The sequence below is a fragment of the Gopherus evgoodei genome, chromosome 2 (genome assembly GCF_007399415.2).
Source record: "Gopherus evgoodei ecotype Sinaloan lineage chromosome 2, rGopEvg1_v1.p, whole genome shotgun sequence".
In the NCBI taxonomy this organism is placed as follows: Eukaryota; Metazoa; Chordata; order Testudines; family Testudinidae; genus Gopherus; species Gopherus evgoodei.
Window position 1 is genome coordinate 263,599,286 of NC_044323.1, and position 16,853 is coordinate 263,616,138.

The 16,853-nt window shown below is 41.7% G+C and overlaps 1 protein-coding gene across 4 annotated transcripts in view; it reads left to right on the forward strand.

Annotated features, from left to right (window-relative positions):
* OXR1 (oxidation resistance 1) overlaps nucleotides 1-16,853 on the forward strand; it is a 488,405-nt gene that overhangs the window by 421,899 nt on the left and 49,653 nt on the right. For all 4 annotated transcript variants that reach the window (XM_030553697.1, XM_030553695.1, XM_030553698.1 and 1 more), the window contains one exon: nucleotides 134-293. In XM_030553697.1, the coding sequence (XP_030409557.1) occupies nucleotides 134-293 (160 nt within the window). The remainder of the gene's footprint in view (nucleotides 1-133; nucleotides 294-16,853) is intronic.

Below are 16,853 nucleotides of genomic sequence, written 5' to 3' on the forward strand. Positions count from 1 at the left end.
TAATCTCAGATAGATAGTGGTAAAACACAAGGAAATTATGGAGGTTTTTTTACATGCGTGTGCAATCCTTGATAAAGTCAACAATGAATGTGTTTTGTTTTAATTTGTGTTATTACTTGATTTTGTTTTTCAGGACAGAACACTTGTATGCCTTCTTTATTCAGTGGAGCCCAGAGATGTATTCAGAGGATACTGGGGAGTCTATTAGAGAGCCTGGGTTTGTAGTGGTAAAGAAGAATGAAGAACCTGAAACTGGTGATTGCACTAATGAAGCTGCTTCTAGAGAGTGGGAGGTAAGGAAAAGCATTGTCAGGGGATCTTTTCTTAATTTTTTAATAATATTAAATGTATTGAATTATATTTTTGATACAAGGAAAGATGACTTAAATAAGTTGAAAACATATATAAAGTATTTCATATACTTAATACTTTTTATCAATTCATTAACTAGAATTATTCAGTTGTGTACTTTTTAATTTGTGCCACCCTAACACTTTTTACTGTAACGCATTAGTTTGGGCAACATTTCACCAATTACAAACCTGCCCGTTTTTTCCCATCTAGCAAGCTATATTTTGGAATACACTGTAGGAGATTTTCCCAAAAAACAAAAAATCAAAATTGAAAGAGGTGTAAATAGAGCAGAAAGTACTACCTTTGTACAAAATCCATTTTTTGATCAAAAGGCTTACCATTGTTTAAGGAAACTATACCAGAGTAGACTGTTTGAGTATGTATTAGGTGCACGTGCATAGAGCCCTGAAAATCTGCAGATATCCACTTTATATCCATGGATGTCCACGTCCACGGACCATATTTGTGCATCGCAGATCAGATGCGGATACAAATGTTGTATCCTCGCAGAGCTCTACACATTCAAAACCCTGTGTGTCACTGCACAAATCTCATAATGTAAATATAAGGTGCTGTGAGAAAATAAGTACACTGTAAGTGTGTATATATACAGAGGACCTTTTATAAATTGTAGGGAGTTTTGCTGGATTAACTGGGAAAACCTACTTTTTTCGATTTAATAATATGTAGAATGTTGTTTGGATTAATATTAAAATGTATTACTGATAGAATGCATATATGCTTCCTTATAATAAACGTATTACTCCCATGTGCATCAGTGTACATTGTGTGTCTATGGACACATTACATGTGCATACAGTTAACAGATTATCTGTGGTTTTTTTAAGTGTCCATATGGAGAAAAAAGTCGCTTGTAATTTTCGTGTGCAGTCAGTTTGTCTAAAATTGAAGTGTCATAGCAAATTATTCCATTTTAATATTGTGTACAAGAGTTCAATATTGTCATTTGAAGCAAACGTATATTATAGAAGTATCCATCAGCATCACTTAATTTGGGTCCATGTAACCATTACAAACTCACTGTCAATCTTGCATCAGGATCTGCTGTATTTTATTGTTGTATATTGGAGTGCCAAAAATCCATGTTAATTTTTTGATAATGCCCTTTTTAATTCTAAATACCTTAGACACGTTTTTAACAAGTTAGATTCACTTTAGGCTTAATATGGATGCCAGTTTTCTTCTCTGAAAACTTTTTATCCTGTTTGTTTTTAAATTTCTGAAATTAAGGATTATAAATGAGAACCCTGAGATCCATAATTTTATCAGAAGCAAACTACAAACCACTGCTTCTGCAGTATAATAGGTCTTGCCTGTAGATTTACAATGCTACGTTCAGAACTTTAGCTTAGCCTCGTACATGCATATGCTGCATAACATCAGGCTCTCGTTTTCAAACTTGTACCTCTGTTACATGGGTATATTGGTGTCCAAGTATTGTGCTGGTAACAAATTGCAAAAAAAAGCATGTGTGAGTAATAGACTGAAAGTTCCAAATTGTGCCTAGAAAATTGGGGCCCAGATTGAAAAGTGTTTAATATACTGTGCTCTAAATATAATGTTTTTGTCTTGGATTGGATAAAATTTCCAATATACCTAATTTCCTTTCAAAAGAAAAATGTTGCAAGCAAAGAATGTGGATAGGATTAGGAAATGGGTGTGGGAAGCTTCTTCTATATCAGTACATTTCCTAAAGAGACAAGTTCATACTGCAGTTAGCTGGAAAAATTTCTTTGGGACTATCAGGAAAAAGTCTAATGGGGAGAAAGTGCGATGTACAATATCTGCAACTACCACTGATTCTGTGATAGATCAGGGATGCTATCTCAAATTTGACTTCATTGCTTTGATCCATAGTATTGTACAGTATAAAGCATTAAAACATTCTTTAAGTGAAATAATTCAGCTGTATTATATTAAACACTGCACTGGCTTATAAGAAACTGAGTTACTAGTGTAGTGGTGCTTAGTTCCACTCATTTTTACATCAGTTAACTTTACAAATAGTTCTAGCATTGAGCATCACTACCAATTCACAATTAAAGGATGGCAGGTGACATTCAAAAAATGTCAGCTCTGTATGGGATATATTAGATCTGTTTCTCTGGTTTTTCCTGTGTGTGTGTCTGTGATGCACAGGAATCTACTGTTTAGGACTCACTGGTTTGGGATTACTTGTGTCTATTGCACCTATCGCTGTGGCAAAGCAGTGTAGAAAGTTTTTATTCATTTGGGTCTTAAGGCTTAATTCTTAAGGCCCATTTCTGTGAAGCCTACAGGAAATTAAAAAACCAAGGACATGTCTACACAGCCCTGTAGTTCTGACTAAGAGGAACACCAGTAGCAGTGTGCACCAAAGTGCTACACTGTAACTCCCCCATGTGGTTGCTGCATATGCAAACTTAAAGGTCCCATGTTTGTACTGATGTCCTTTTCAAAGAGGACTAATATGCCCTATGACAATTTTTATATTTCTTAGGTAAGAAATAAAACTCTGCTTCTGTGTCATGTTCTGAACAAATGCATATCTTAACATTATCTCTGTCCATCCTTCTCACCCCTTACTGCTGCCTTGTCATGAGAAGAGATCGTCCCATTTTAAATTAGTTTTCAAGTTCATCAGGGCAGCGATATTGGTTTTTATCTGTATTGTGATGAGCTTAGCATACTTCTGAGAGCAGCAATAATGCCATAAATCTATTACCCTTAGTAATAAGGAAAGTTTGAATTGAAATGGGGATTTTTTGTATCAATGTTTATAGGCATACATGCTTGTGATGGTGTTTATAGATACAAAACTGTTCCTGCATAGAGATTTTCCCTAAAAAGGTGCCTTACATTTGCATCTAAGCACAATCAGACTAGGCATGAGTCTAATATCTTCGATCAAGTAGTTGCATAGTTGCCACGGAAAGTACCTTCTCCCCCAGAGGTTCACAATGTAAACCTGGGTGTTTTCAGCTCTGTTGTACCTGTGGAGGCTAAGAGAGACTGAGTTAGCTATGTTCTAACCTTTGTATGGGTTTATAGACTCTAAAATATAGATTTCGGAGAGCCTGCTGAGTTCATGAAATAGGTGTTCATGTGTTTGCACTAGCCTTTGCTACTCTTAGATGTGATGCTTGTGTGGGCTCAAAGCCCCTTTGAGGCAATGAGTATTGGAGACTGAAAGAGTTTACTATAACCTGGAGCTGTGAAAACATGGATCACAGTGCCATAAAAACAGGAAAAGATACTCAATCAGTGCCTTCCAGATTTCTTCTGTGCTTGATTGCAAAGACTCTCGGAAGCTTGCAGAGAATAAATGTTAGCTCAAATTCTACCATAATCTTGAACACTTGGCTTAAGTGAAGTTAAGTAATTGGTTAATGCATGTTTTTTTGTATAAGCCTCTTCAAAATTGGCTAGTAACACATTCTTTAGGGCAGAGGTCTCAAACTCAATTTACCTTAGGGCCAGTGCCAGTCCTCAAATCCTCCCAGCAGGCCAATTCACTCATGCCACCCAGAACCCGCCCCCCAGAAAACTCTGTCCCTCCACCTGTGTAAGGCTCTGGGATGGAGTTTGGGTGGGGAGGAGGTCTGGGGTAGGAGATTGGAGTGCAGGCTCTGGGACGGAGTTTGGGGATGGGAGAGGGTGTGTAGGAAGGGGGTGCAGTGCTTACCTGGGGCTCCAAGGCGGGGCAGGGGGCCCCCACGTGCTTCTGTCCCCAGGCACCAACCCTGCAGCATCCCATTGGCCACAGGGGTGCTCGGGGCAGGGGCAGTGCGTGGAGCCACAGCCCTGCCCCACTCTGCTCCACCCCTGGGCCACAGGGAGGGACTGACAGCCACTGGAGTGAGCAGGCAGACACCGCTCAGCTCCGCTGTGCTGCCAGGGCCCCTGAGAGGAGAGTGCCTGGGGGTGGCAGATGGGGCCAAGGGAGAGACCCGGCCCCGAAACTCCTGGAACCCCATGGACCACATTGGGGAGGCTTGTGGGCTACAGATGGCCCACCGGCTGGGAGTTTGAGACCCCTGCTTTATGATGTTTTGTAGCATGCCTTCTTTTCTGATCTCTTGCTGTGGAGGTCAGATATTTCTCTACCATGTATTTATTGCCTTTTTCATAGGAAAAATATACTGTATTTCACTTAAAGCAGATAACTTTTATTCTGCGAGCAAGCTAAGTTCAGTTTATGAAAGAAAAAATAGAAGCAAAAGTGCTGTCCTTTACCTTTGATTCTTTAATGTTTAAGCGTTTATCTGCAAAAAAAAAAAAAAAAATGGTAACTACTACTTCTGCGAGTATTGTCCCTATAGGTACTCCACAGATGCACATGTACCTCTTGAGCCCTAGCTTGGAGATTTTCCACTGAGCAGTGTCAGTTTGGCCAGTGCATGTGCTCTGTACAACTTTGTGCTGCATTCTGAGGATATATAGGACTGTGCAGATGAACCTCCCTTGTTTCCTTCTTTATCTGAATGACCAACAAGAACAGTCTGAAGCAGAGAGGGGAAGGAGGGTGAGTAGTGGAGTACCGATAGGGGGACACATCTGGAAAAACCAGTTAGTGTACAAGGCATTTCTTCAAGTAGTGTCCCTATGGGTGCTCAATTTCAGGTAACTCCTAAGCAATAGCCTGATAGGATATTCCAATCAAGGGCTTGAGAGGCACCTGAAGTGGAGTACCCATAAGTACATATATCTTGAACAGGGGTTCTCAAACTGGGGATCAGGACCCCTCGGGGGTCATGAGGTAATTACATGGGAGTCGCGAGCTGTCAGCCTCTACCCCAAACCCCGCTTTGCCTCCAGCATTTATAATGGTGTTAAATATGTTTTTAAAGTGTTTTTAGTTTATTGAGGGGGGGTCACACTCAGAGGTTTGCTATGTGAAAGGGGTCACCAGTACAAAAGTTGGAGAATCACTGATCTTGAAGAATCAGTTACTGCTCAAGGTGAGTAACATTGTCTTACATGGAAGGCAGTACTAGGTTTGCTTTTTAAATATTAAAGTTAAAAAAAATGGTCTACTTAAAAGTTAATTTTACTTTTAATTCTAAATCAAAATCTCTCTATTCTGCCTTTTGTTGTGCTTGGGTTAACTGCTGCACCTGCATAAAGCCTCACTGACTTCAACGGGGCTTAGTGTAAGTGCAGCAATATACCCTCATGTAACAAGCCATAAGATTGGGGCACGTAGCAACTAGCAAAGTAGGGTCCTGGTCCATGACTGGGTCTCTTAAGTGCTATGATAATACAAATAATAAAGTTGTAATGGGTCCAGTACTGCTTGGAGCATTACAGGTATTGGAGAGCTGTCCGATTGATTTTTCTTTTTTATTACAAATGCCTTTATATTTATAAAAATGACTCTTGGAATTTCTGCATATCTGAAATCTGCATCCCAAACAAAAGGAAAACCTTACAACGAAAGGCTCCAGACTCAGATGGAGAATAAAAAGCTATTAGGAGTGAGCAGGGAGCCTACAGAAAATGGAAAATGATTGATCAGCAATGACAGTTAAATCTTGGAAGTTGTGAAATGTAGGAATAAAGTGAAAATTACTAAATGTAAGCTCCTGACAAGGAAATTAACTAAAAAAACTCTTATTTTAGATAGAGAATAAGAGAGGATGATGTTGGGCTGCTATGCAGTGTGGACAGGAAGGAGATGAAAGATAATTTTGGTATTGCCCAAAAGCTGTATGAATACTTTGCCTCTGTTTTCAATAAGGATGATAATATGGAACATGGGCATGAAGGCAGGACAGCTGATGGAAATAGAAATGGAAACAACCATCCGTCACACCTTCATGGCACCGCATATAGGTCCTGCTGACCCACTGCCTCCTTAGTTCCTTCTTACCATCAGTGACAGTCTTTGGAGCTGAGTGTCTCTCTTGCTTTGGCAAGCATTTCCCCTAGTGATTTCTGAATCTTCAACCTTGTCAAGGTTTTTTCCCTACTTTGAACTTTAGAGTTCAAGAAGTGGGGACCTGCATGATTACTTTTAAGCTTAATTACTAGCTTCAATTTGGTATGCTGTCACCAGCCAGAAGTTAGTGTCTGGCACACTTTCTGTTTCCCCAAAACCTTCCCTGGGGAGCCCAAGACCCAAACCCCTTGGGTCTTAAAACAAGGAGAAATTAACCATCCCCCTCCTTTTCCCCCCAGACTCTCCCCTCCCTGGGTTGCCTTGAGAGGCTTACACAGATCCAAACTGCTTGGATCTTAAAACAAAGAGGAATTAACCATCCCCCTCCTCTTCCCCCACCAATCCCTGGTGAGTTCAGACTCAATCCCTTGGATTCTAAAACAGGGAAAAATCAATCAGGTTCTTAAAAAGAAAGCTTTTAATTAAAGAAAGAAAAGGTAAAAATTATCTCTGTAAAATCAGGATGGAAAATGCTTTACAGGATACTGAGATTCATATAGACTAGAGGGACCCCCCCTCCTCAGCCTGAGACTCAAAATTACAGCAAACAGAGGTAAAAATCCTTTCAGCAAAAACACCATTTACAAGTTGAGGAAACAAACATAAGACTAATCCGCCTTGCCTGGCTATTACTTACTATTTTGAAACATGAAAGACTGATTCAGAAAGATTGGGAAAGCCTGGAATGATGTCCCGTCTCTCTCAGTCCCGAGAGCGAACAACGAACAACACAAAAAGCGCAAACAAAGACTTCCCTCCACCAAGATTTGGAAGTATCTTGTCCCCCTATTGGTCCTCTGGTCAAGTGTCAGCCAAGTTTACTGAGCTTCTTAACCCTTCACAGGTAAAAGAGACATTAACCGTTAACCATCTGTTTATGACAAACCTGCAAATAGTTTTTAGTTGTAGTTAGTTTGTGTTTGGGGGTTCCCTGCAACCCCAGTTCATTCCCTTCTTTGGGCTCAGGGCATGCCTTGACCCCAAGGGTTTAAACCGTGCAGGACCTGCCACAAGCCCATGCCAAAGGGCAATCCCCACGACTCCCGCCTTAAGTGCCTGCGAGAAGGACATCAACCAGATTGTTGTGGGATCTGCAAAAGGTTTTACCCTAGAACTAAAAAGGAAAGGGACTTCAGGCAGCCCTGTGTCCTCAACCAGCTACAGGCCAGCAGGACATGACACCTGACACCTTTGTGTGGGGCGCACTGGCCTCCGTTAGAGAAGCTGTCACACCGAGGAAGGACTCTTGGCACTGTCACTCCCCGGGGCGGAAGACCACGGCAGCAGCACGGCTCACACTCACCAGTACCTTACAGGAGGCACAAGAAAAACAACAGAGAGCACTTGTCCCCGGTGAGAGCAGCCACAGTGCTAGTGGTGTGCGTCCCGTGCAGGGGCACCCGGTGTCAGTCTTGTAGGAAACGGCACTGTTGACTTCAGGCCCGCAGAGGGGTCTGTCGAGTGTCAGGTGGAGGAGATGGAATTCCCTTCCACTCTGGACACATTCAAGGCAGCCACGTACCTGATTCTATGACAGCACCACACTCCCCCACCAGGCAGGATAGACCCCCGGTGCTGCAAGGCACGGCAGCATCCAGAGACAAGCCTGCAATGATATGGCACTGCTCACTGACTGCCGCACTGCCGTGGTCTCCTCATTCTGAGTCTCTATCATCAGACTCAGAGGCAGAAACCTATTACTCAAGGCGCAGCTGGCACTAGTTGAAATGGCATCTGTGGGCAGGAGGCAGGCCAAGCTGTCATCCAGTACCGGCATGGGATCTGAACCTCGTGCTCTGCAGTTTACTAGAACTCCCTTCAACCCTTAGCAACATGCTCACTCCTCTACCTTTCGTGGAAAGTAGCATTCCTGGTGTCTAGGAGGATATCTGAGATCAAAACCTTGACATCTGAACCCCCATATACAGTCTTCTACAAAGACAAAGTTCAGTTGTGGCCTCATCCAGCCTTCCTGCTAAAGGTGTTATCTCAGTTTCACATAAGTCAGTACATTTGCCTTCCAGTGTTTTACCCCAAGCCACACACCAACAGCCAGGAACAAAAACTCCATTCCCCTGGTGTGAGGTGGGCTTTGGCCTCCTTTATTGAAAGGACAAAACTGTTCTGGAAGTCTAACCAGCTATTCGTCGCCATAGTGAACAGGATGAAGGGTCTCCCTGTATGGTCCCAAAGAATTTCATTGTGGATCACATTTGGGCATGTTATGACCTGGCAAAAGTGCCAGCCCCTATGCGAACAGCTCATTCTACAAGGTCACAGGCCTCCTCAGCCACTTGCCTGGCACAAGTCCCTATACAGGAGATTTTCAGGGCAGCAAGTGAGTCCTCAGTCCACATGTTCACTTAGCATTATGCCATCGTCCAGCATGCCAGGGACGGTGCAGCTTTCAGCAGAGCTGCGCTTCAATCAGCGAATCTGTGAGCTCTGACCCCTCCTCCAGTGGTCTGCTTGGGAGTCACCTACTTGGAATAGACATGAGCAAGCACTTGAAGAAAAAAATAGATCCTACCTTCGTGTAACTTCTTTGAAATGTGTTGCTTATGTCAGTTCCAAGACCCACTCTCATTCTCCTATGTCAGAGCCTCCGGCACGAAGGAAAAGATTTCTTGCTAAAAGTGCATAGGTGACTAATGCCAAGAGACGGTTTGCGGTGAAAATCCCAGCCAGAGGAAGGTGCCTCCCTGCATCCTTGACTTAGGTCCCTATCTCCAAGAGAGGGCTGGAGCTTAGTGCATACCTCTCTGCTTGGCATCTGTCATTGACTATTTTAGGCAAGGAGTTGCCTAGCTTACTGGCTTTTGTGAATCCCGTTCTAAAGCACCTGTCTCTCTCCATTCATTATGTAGGGAACCTGGGCAATGATCTCAGGTATTGAAAAGTGATTTTTCTAATAATCTAAAAGTAAGACATTGTTGATGTTCAGCATCACCATGCTTAAGTTTCTCTGTGAATCTATTCAGTAGACACTACATTTCTCTTCATTCCTCACTCTAGGTCTGTAGGTGTGCAGTTATTCAGCAAAATGCGCTCCCTCTCGTATCTTATTTCTGTAAGTGTGATAAGGTCATAATGCCTTTTGACAAGTTAGATAATATTGCCCCAGAAAAGCACATGAAATCTGAAAGCAGCGGGCTTCTTTTGACAACAAATAAGTAACTGATACGCAACATTTTGCCAAACTTTGAGCTTGATGGTGATGTATAAACCACAAAAATCTCAGCGTAATTTTTTTTTTCATTTTATCTTTAGCTGTTATTTTGGCACTTTTGTTTATTTACTCCAATTTATAAGAATTTCATTTGCTGACAAATTGCTGACATTTTAGCATAAAATTCTCCTTAGAAATGTGTAGATACTGTCATGTACTATTATTGCATTACCTCTGTCACATCACTATCTTTTAAAAATGATCAGTGTTTAATCAGCAGTCAACATGTGCATTCACGGGCATGTTTTTAAAAGACTGATCTGCATTGGAGGATTAGATTCCTTTGTTCTTTGGACTCCAGTAGTTGTATCTGCACATGATCCATACTATCATTACTGCCAACTCAATCTCTGTAATGGCAGAGATATGAATTGCTGGGGTAGGTTTGGCAGAAAGTAATGTATACAGATGCAATAAGATATCATCTTTAATCCATGACTATTATTAAAAAAAAAATTGAACAAGCATTTCACTGTTCACATGGGTGGGCTTTTAGGAAGTTTGTTGCTCTTAGATGCAAATCAGACATTAATATTGCAAATTAAAAACATACAGTAACAAAATGTAAATATTTGTAACTAAAACTGCAATTAGCAGTGGTTGATCTTAACCCACTCATAGCTCTTTGCATCTCTAATGCTGAGTGCAGTTTGGGATTACATATGTAGTATGAGAATAGTTACAATCTCTACCTTTTATGCATTCTGTTATGGGGGAGCTGGTGCAACCCCGATATGTAGGTTGCCTGTTCCTTATTTTTCCATTCTAAAAGATTGACTTTTTTACAAGCTCTGACATCTCCATTGCTTGCAGCAGTCCTTTCAAATTTATCAGGAAGAAAGTCCTGGGGCTAGGAAAGAGCGAACACTCAATTTAATGAGACCGAAAAGGACCCGCAGAGTTATAAAACTGTTGAAAAGTTGTCATTTTCCTTCTCTTATCTGTGTCCCCAGGAAAACCTTGTCAGCAAGACAAAATAAATTAACATTTTGAAAAGCTGGGCATAATGCATCAGCTCTCACTGTACTGGGAATGACTGGCAGCAGTTGTAGTGGAACAGTGGGGGAGAGCCAGCCAAGCCATACTCCTCATCCCCAGCCACACCAATCACATCAGGGACATTGCATGGAGGCACCAAGTGTGGGGAGAAGACATCCTGTCCTTCCTCCACTCACTCAGTTTCTGGGGGATGGGAAGAGAGGGCCAGTGTCTACCCCACCATCCCTTGGATATACTACATGGCGCCAGTGGCGTATCCCACCTCTCTGGGATAAAAACCTGCTTCTACTGTCAGCTAATGAAGTTAGTGCTGTAGCTCAACTGATAGAAGTCTTGTGCAGTGCTGATTCAAGGTCCAGACCTTTATGGTGGTGCATGAATATTTTGAGGGTGGGTTGTATATAAAGCATTTGTTTATCTTTTTGTTTTTTAAAAACCACCCTAATTCTACCCCCTTGTTCATAGGTGTTATGATATAGATTCCAATTTTATGATTGCATACTATTTCTCTTCTCCCCTCCCTATCCCACTCTGTACACATAGGATCTAAGTTCCCTCTGAGCTGCATAGGCCATGGGGGCCTGGACTGGAGAGGAGAGAGGTAGGGGATATGTAGGGCTGTGGCAGGGAGAGGCGCCTCTTCCTCAGCCCCAGCCCCAGAACTGCCCACACCATAAACCTCTCCTCTCCGGCCCTACCCCAGAATTCACACCCCCCAGCCAGAGCCCTCAACTCCCTGCCCCAGCCCTGAGCCTCCTCCTGCACCCTAAACTCCTCATCTCCAGCCTCGCCACACATCACCTCCATATTGGTACACATAACAAAATTAATTCTGCACATGGATGTAAAAAATTAGAGGGAACATTGCTTAGGATCCCTGCCTCATTCATTGTACAGATTGGATACAAAAAGGGGCAGAATTAAAGTTGCCCAGGCAGCTGCAATCTGAATTTGCAATCAAATAATTGTTTTTTAAATATAGAACTGTAGAGCTGGAAGGAACCTCAAGATGTTATCTAGTCCATCTTCTGCATTGAGGCAGGATTAAGTATATCTAAACAATTGATGACTGGTGTTTGTCTAACTTGTTCTTAAAAACCTTCAGGAACAGACATTCTGCAACCTCCCTAGGTAACCTATTCCACCACTAAATTATCCTTACAGTTACAAAGTTCTTCCTAATATCCAACCTAAATCTCCCTTCTGCAGATTAAGCAGATTACTCCTTGTTCTACTCACAATGGATATGGAGAACAATTGATCACTGTCCTCTTTATAACAACCTCTATGTATTTGAAGACTTATGTCTCTCCTCCACCCCTCACCCCTCTTAGCCTTCTCTTCACTAAAGATTTCCTCTTCTTTCAACAGTTTTCTAAATTTCTTGTTTGTGTTGCTCTCTTCTGGATAGTCTCCAGTTTGTCCATATCTTTATTAAAATGTGTGACCAAAACTAGATACAGTACTCCAGCTGAGACCTCGCTAGTGCCAAAAGAAGTGGAACAATTACCTCTTGTATTTCACAGATGACATTCCTGAGACCCATCCCAGAGTGACACTTGCCTTTTATTTTTTTTCCAACAGCAGCTGAGTGACACATATTCAGTTTGTGGTCCATTATAATCCACAGGTCCTTTTATTCATTAGTATTGCCTAGACAGTAACTCCTTAATTATGCATTTAATTTTTCCTTCCTAAGTATAGTACTTTGCACTTAGCTTTATTGAATTTCATTTTATTGTTTTCAGAATATCTCTCCAATTTGTCAAGATCTTTTTGGAATTCTAAACCTGTCCTCTACAGTCCTTGCAACCCCTCCCAGTTTTGTCATCTGCAGACTTGATAAGCATATTCTCCATTCCAGCATCCAAGTTAATAATTTTGAATAACACAGGATTCCATTAGAAACATGCTCCTAGTTTGACAGCAAACCATAGATAACTACTCTGAGTATGGTCTTTCAACCAGTTCTGCACCCAGCTTATAGAAAGTAACTTCATCTAAAATATATTTCTCTAGTTTGCTTATGAAAATGCCACATGGAACTGTGTCTAAAGCCTTGTGAAAGTCCAGATATGTTATGTGCATTGCTTTCCTCCTATCTATGTGGCTGGTTACCCTGTCAAAGAAGGAGATTAGATTGTTTTGACATGAATTCATCTTGTAATGGCCAACATGGATTTGTCGCTTCACCTTACTATGCTCTAGATTTAAACAAATTGTTTAGTAACCTGTTCCAATATCTTTCTGGGTCTGAAAGTTGGACTGGTGGGTCTGTAATTGCTCAGGTTCTCCTTTTTTGAAGATAAGTACTGTGTTAGGAATAAATGGTCAGTTTTCATAATGGAAAGAGATACATAGTGGGGTCTCCCAAGGAGCTATAGTGGGAAAAGTACTGTTTTAACATGTTCAGAAATGATCCGGATAAAGAATGTGAATAATGAAGTGGGAACATTTGCAGATGATACTAAATTAATCAAGATACTTATGTCCAAAGCTGACTGCCAAGAATTAAACTGAGTGACTGAGCAACAAAATGGCAGATTAAATTCAATGTTGATAAATGTGAAGGAATGCACATTGGAGAACATAATCCCAACTATATGTATAAAATGATGGGGAGCAGTTACCTGGAGTTCTCTGAAAACATCTTGTTAATGTATAGCAACAGTCAAAGCTTACAGTGTTAGGAACCATTAAGAAAGGGATAGATATTAAGACAGAAAATATTATCATGCCACTATATACATCCATTGTATGCCCACACCTTGAATACTGCATGTGGTTCTGGTCACCCCATCTTAAAAAAAAAAGACATATTACAATTGTAAAAAGTACAGAGAAAAGCAGAAAAAGTGAGTAGGGGTATGGAACAGCTTCCATATGAGGAGAGATTAAAAAGACCAGGACTATTCAGCTTTGGAAAAGACACAGCTGAGAGGAGATATGATAGAGGTCTGTTAGGGTTCCCTCCCCACTCTGAACTTTGGGGTACAGATGTGGGGACCTGCATGAAAGACCCCCCTAAGCTTATATTTGACCAGCTTAGTTAAAAAATGTCCCCAAGGCACAAATTGCTTGCCGTGGGATTGTATTGCTGCCACCACCAAGTGAGTTAGATAAAGATTTAGGAAAAGGACCACTCGGAGTTTCTGTTTCCCTATAATATCTCTCCAAGCCCCTTCACTCCCTTTTCTGGGAAGGCTTGAGAATAATATACCAACCAAATAGGTAACCAAGGTGAGTACAGATCAGACCAGACCCTTTGGGTTTTTAAGACACTAAAACCCCAATTAGATTTTTAAAAACAGAATTTCATTTTAAAGAAAAAAGTAAAAGAAACACCTCTGTAAAATCAGGATGGAAGGTAATTTTACAGGGTAATAAGATTTAAAACACAGAGGATTCCCCTCTAGGCAAAACTTTAGTTACCCCTCCTCCTCCCCCCCAAAAAAAGGGTGGGGGAATAAACCTCCCTCTTAGCATAGGGAAAATTCACAAGCTAAAACAAAAGATAATTTAATTCATTTTCTTGCTATTGCTTACTATTTTTGTAATAGATGTATCATTTTAGTAGGAGCTGGATTACTTGCTTGGAGACTTTGTCTCAGAGAGAACAACACACAGAGCGTAAAGCAAAAACCTTTCCCCACAGTTTTTTTTCCCTTATTGGTTCTTTTGGTTAGGTGCCAACCAGGTTATTTGAGCTTCTTGACCCTTAACAGGTAAAAGAAGGATTTTATGCTACCCTAAGCTGTATGTTTATGACAAGGTCTAAAATCATGAATGGTGTGGAGAAAGTGAAAAAGGAAGTGTTGTTGTTTACCTCTTCACAGAGCACAAGAACCAAGGGCCACCCAATGAAATTAATAAGCAGCGGGTTTAAAGCAAACATAAAGAAGTACTACTTCACACAATGCACAGTCACCCTGTGGAACTTGCTGCCAGGAGGCCAAAAGTATAACAGGGTTCAAAAGAGAAGTTCAAAGAATCATAGGACTAGAAGGGACCTCAAGAGGTCATCTAGTCTAGACCCCTACACTCATGACAGGACTAACTTTAGTATTATCTAGACCATTCCTGACAGGTGTTTGTTTAACCTGCTCTTAAAAATCTCCAATGATGGCTGTTCCACAACCCCCTAGGCAATTTATTCCAGTGCTTAACTACCCTGACAGTTAGCAAGATTTTCCTAATGTCCAACCTAAACCTCTTTTGCTGCAATTTAAGCCCATTGCTTCTTGTCCTATCCTCAGAGGTTTAGAAGAACAATTCTTCTCTCTCTTGCTTGTAACCTGTTCTGTACTTGAAAACTATCATGTCCCCTCTCAATTTTCGTTTTCCAGACTAAATAAACCCATTTTTTTTCAATCTTCCCTCTTAGGTCATGTTTTCTAGACTAGTGGTTCTCAAATTTTTTTTTCACAGGCCACCAGAACATTGCTGAGGGTCTCAGCAGACCACTTAATGATCTTCCAAATGTCATTTATACCGTTAGCTAACTACTGTAAAGCGCTTTGGATAAAAGCGCTATATTAAAAAAAAGTAAAACTTTTTTGTTCTACAAATAAAAGTGCACAATTCATATTTTAATATCAGTAGTCTTATCTTTCCAATGTGATGGATGTGCTCTCTCCCCCCTGCCATACCAGCCCCCAGCTGGCGCTGGGAAGGATAGAGGTCTCTCTCCTGCCACAGACCTGAGGCTGGAAAGGAGAGCAATCTCTCCCCAGCAGCTACAGCTCTGGAGCTGGGGAAAGTCGCCTCTTTCTCTGGCCGCCGCAGCCCTGCACATCCCAAATTCCCCCACTTGCTCTTCTCACCTTGCTGCCCCCTTCCACCTACCCTCTATTCCCTCCCCCCCTCAAGGCCACCACCTCACTTTATATGTGCATCTTCTCCAGGGTCCAGGCAGCTAATTAGCGGAGCCACACCTGCACGGCTCCACTAATTAAGTGGGTGGCCCTTCGTTCTTTTGTGTGCAGCCGTCCAGGAGTGCACCTTAGAGGGAACTACCTGCAGACCACCTGAATGGAGCTTGCGGACCTCTATGAACAGTAAAATTGTATAGTGTGTGTGTGTGTGTAGAGAGACAGACAAAACCGTTCAGGAACCACTCATATGTAGTCATTTTTGGGATAGCATGTGTCAGTTTTATTAGTAGCTAATGAATAGCAATGTTAGCCTTCTCTCTCTTGCATATGGCATCTGCAGACCAACATGGTATAGATGGAATGGTAGGTCCATAAACCATTTGAAAGCCTCCTCTGTGATATTGTGGATATCATCCAATTCATTTTTGAATCCATATGTGAGGCACTGTGTTATGTGTTAGATGGTTTGGATATTCTCACCACAGTCAAACAGAGGGAAATCTTTGATTTTCTACTTGTGTATCAAGTAGCTGCATCTTCCATGGTTTTTTCAGATGCAGTTCAGTGTGGTCCAAAGTCTGCATGGCAGGTCAAAACCAGGAAGATGGCTTGTTGAGTCAGTAATAAGGTGCTTGTTTAGAACAGTAGATGAGGTTCAGGCACTTTGCCGCTCCCTGGTTGGATCCAGAGGCATGAGATGGTCACATGTGGTCCATAGGGCTTTTCAGGATTTCACGCATTTTGGGGATATATTATCCATAACCTGTTGGATTGGAAGTTCTGGGTACTCTTCAGCATGTGTAAATTCTCATGCTGCGACTATATCTCAGCAAATAGCTGGAGGTTCAGTGTTTGCTAATTCAGAAAGCTACGGTACAGGTGTTAATTTTAAAGTTCCCATGTTGATTCATATGGTCTGATTCAGCTGCCTATCTACAAGTTGCACAGTACTCTGAAATGGAGTACACCAGGGCCAAGGCCAATGTTCATAGCATCAGGGCTGTTGATTCTCAGCTTGTTCTTGCTAACTTATGTTGATGTGCATCTTTGCTTTAGAGGCTCATTTTTTGAGGTGGTCATGAAAGGTCAGTGTGCAGTCAAGAGTGACACTGAGATATGTTGGCTTTTCACATAATGCACAATTTCATCACAAGTGTTTTGTGTGATTTTATTGTCAAGGTGGAAAGTAAAGGTTACGAATGCTTGGATTTAGTCTCAGCCGCCACTTGTGGAAGTACTCCTCCATGATCTTAAGGTGAGATACTAGTTCTTCTTTGAGTGATTGCTCATGTAAGTTCCAATTAGGTGTGCATGCGCTGCGTGCACAGCAACTGGAAAGATTTTACCTTAGCAGAACCCATCAAGTCAGTCCAGGAGTCCCCTGGAGTGGTGCCCCCACGGTGCAGAATATATAGGGCCCTACCAATCCGCCGCCATCTCAATTCCTTCTTACCAC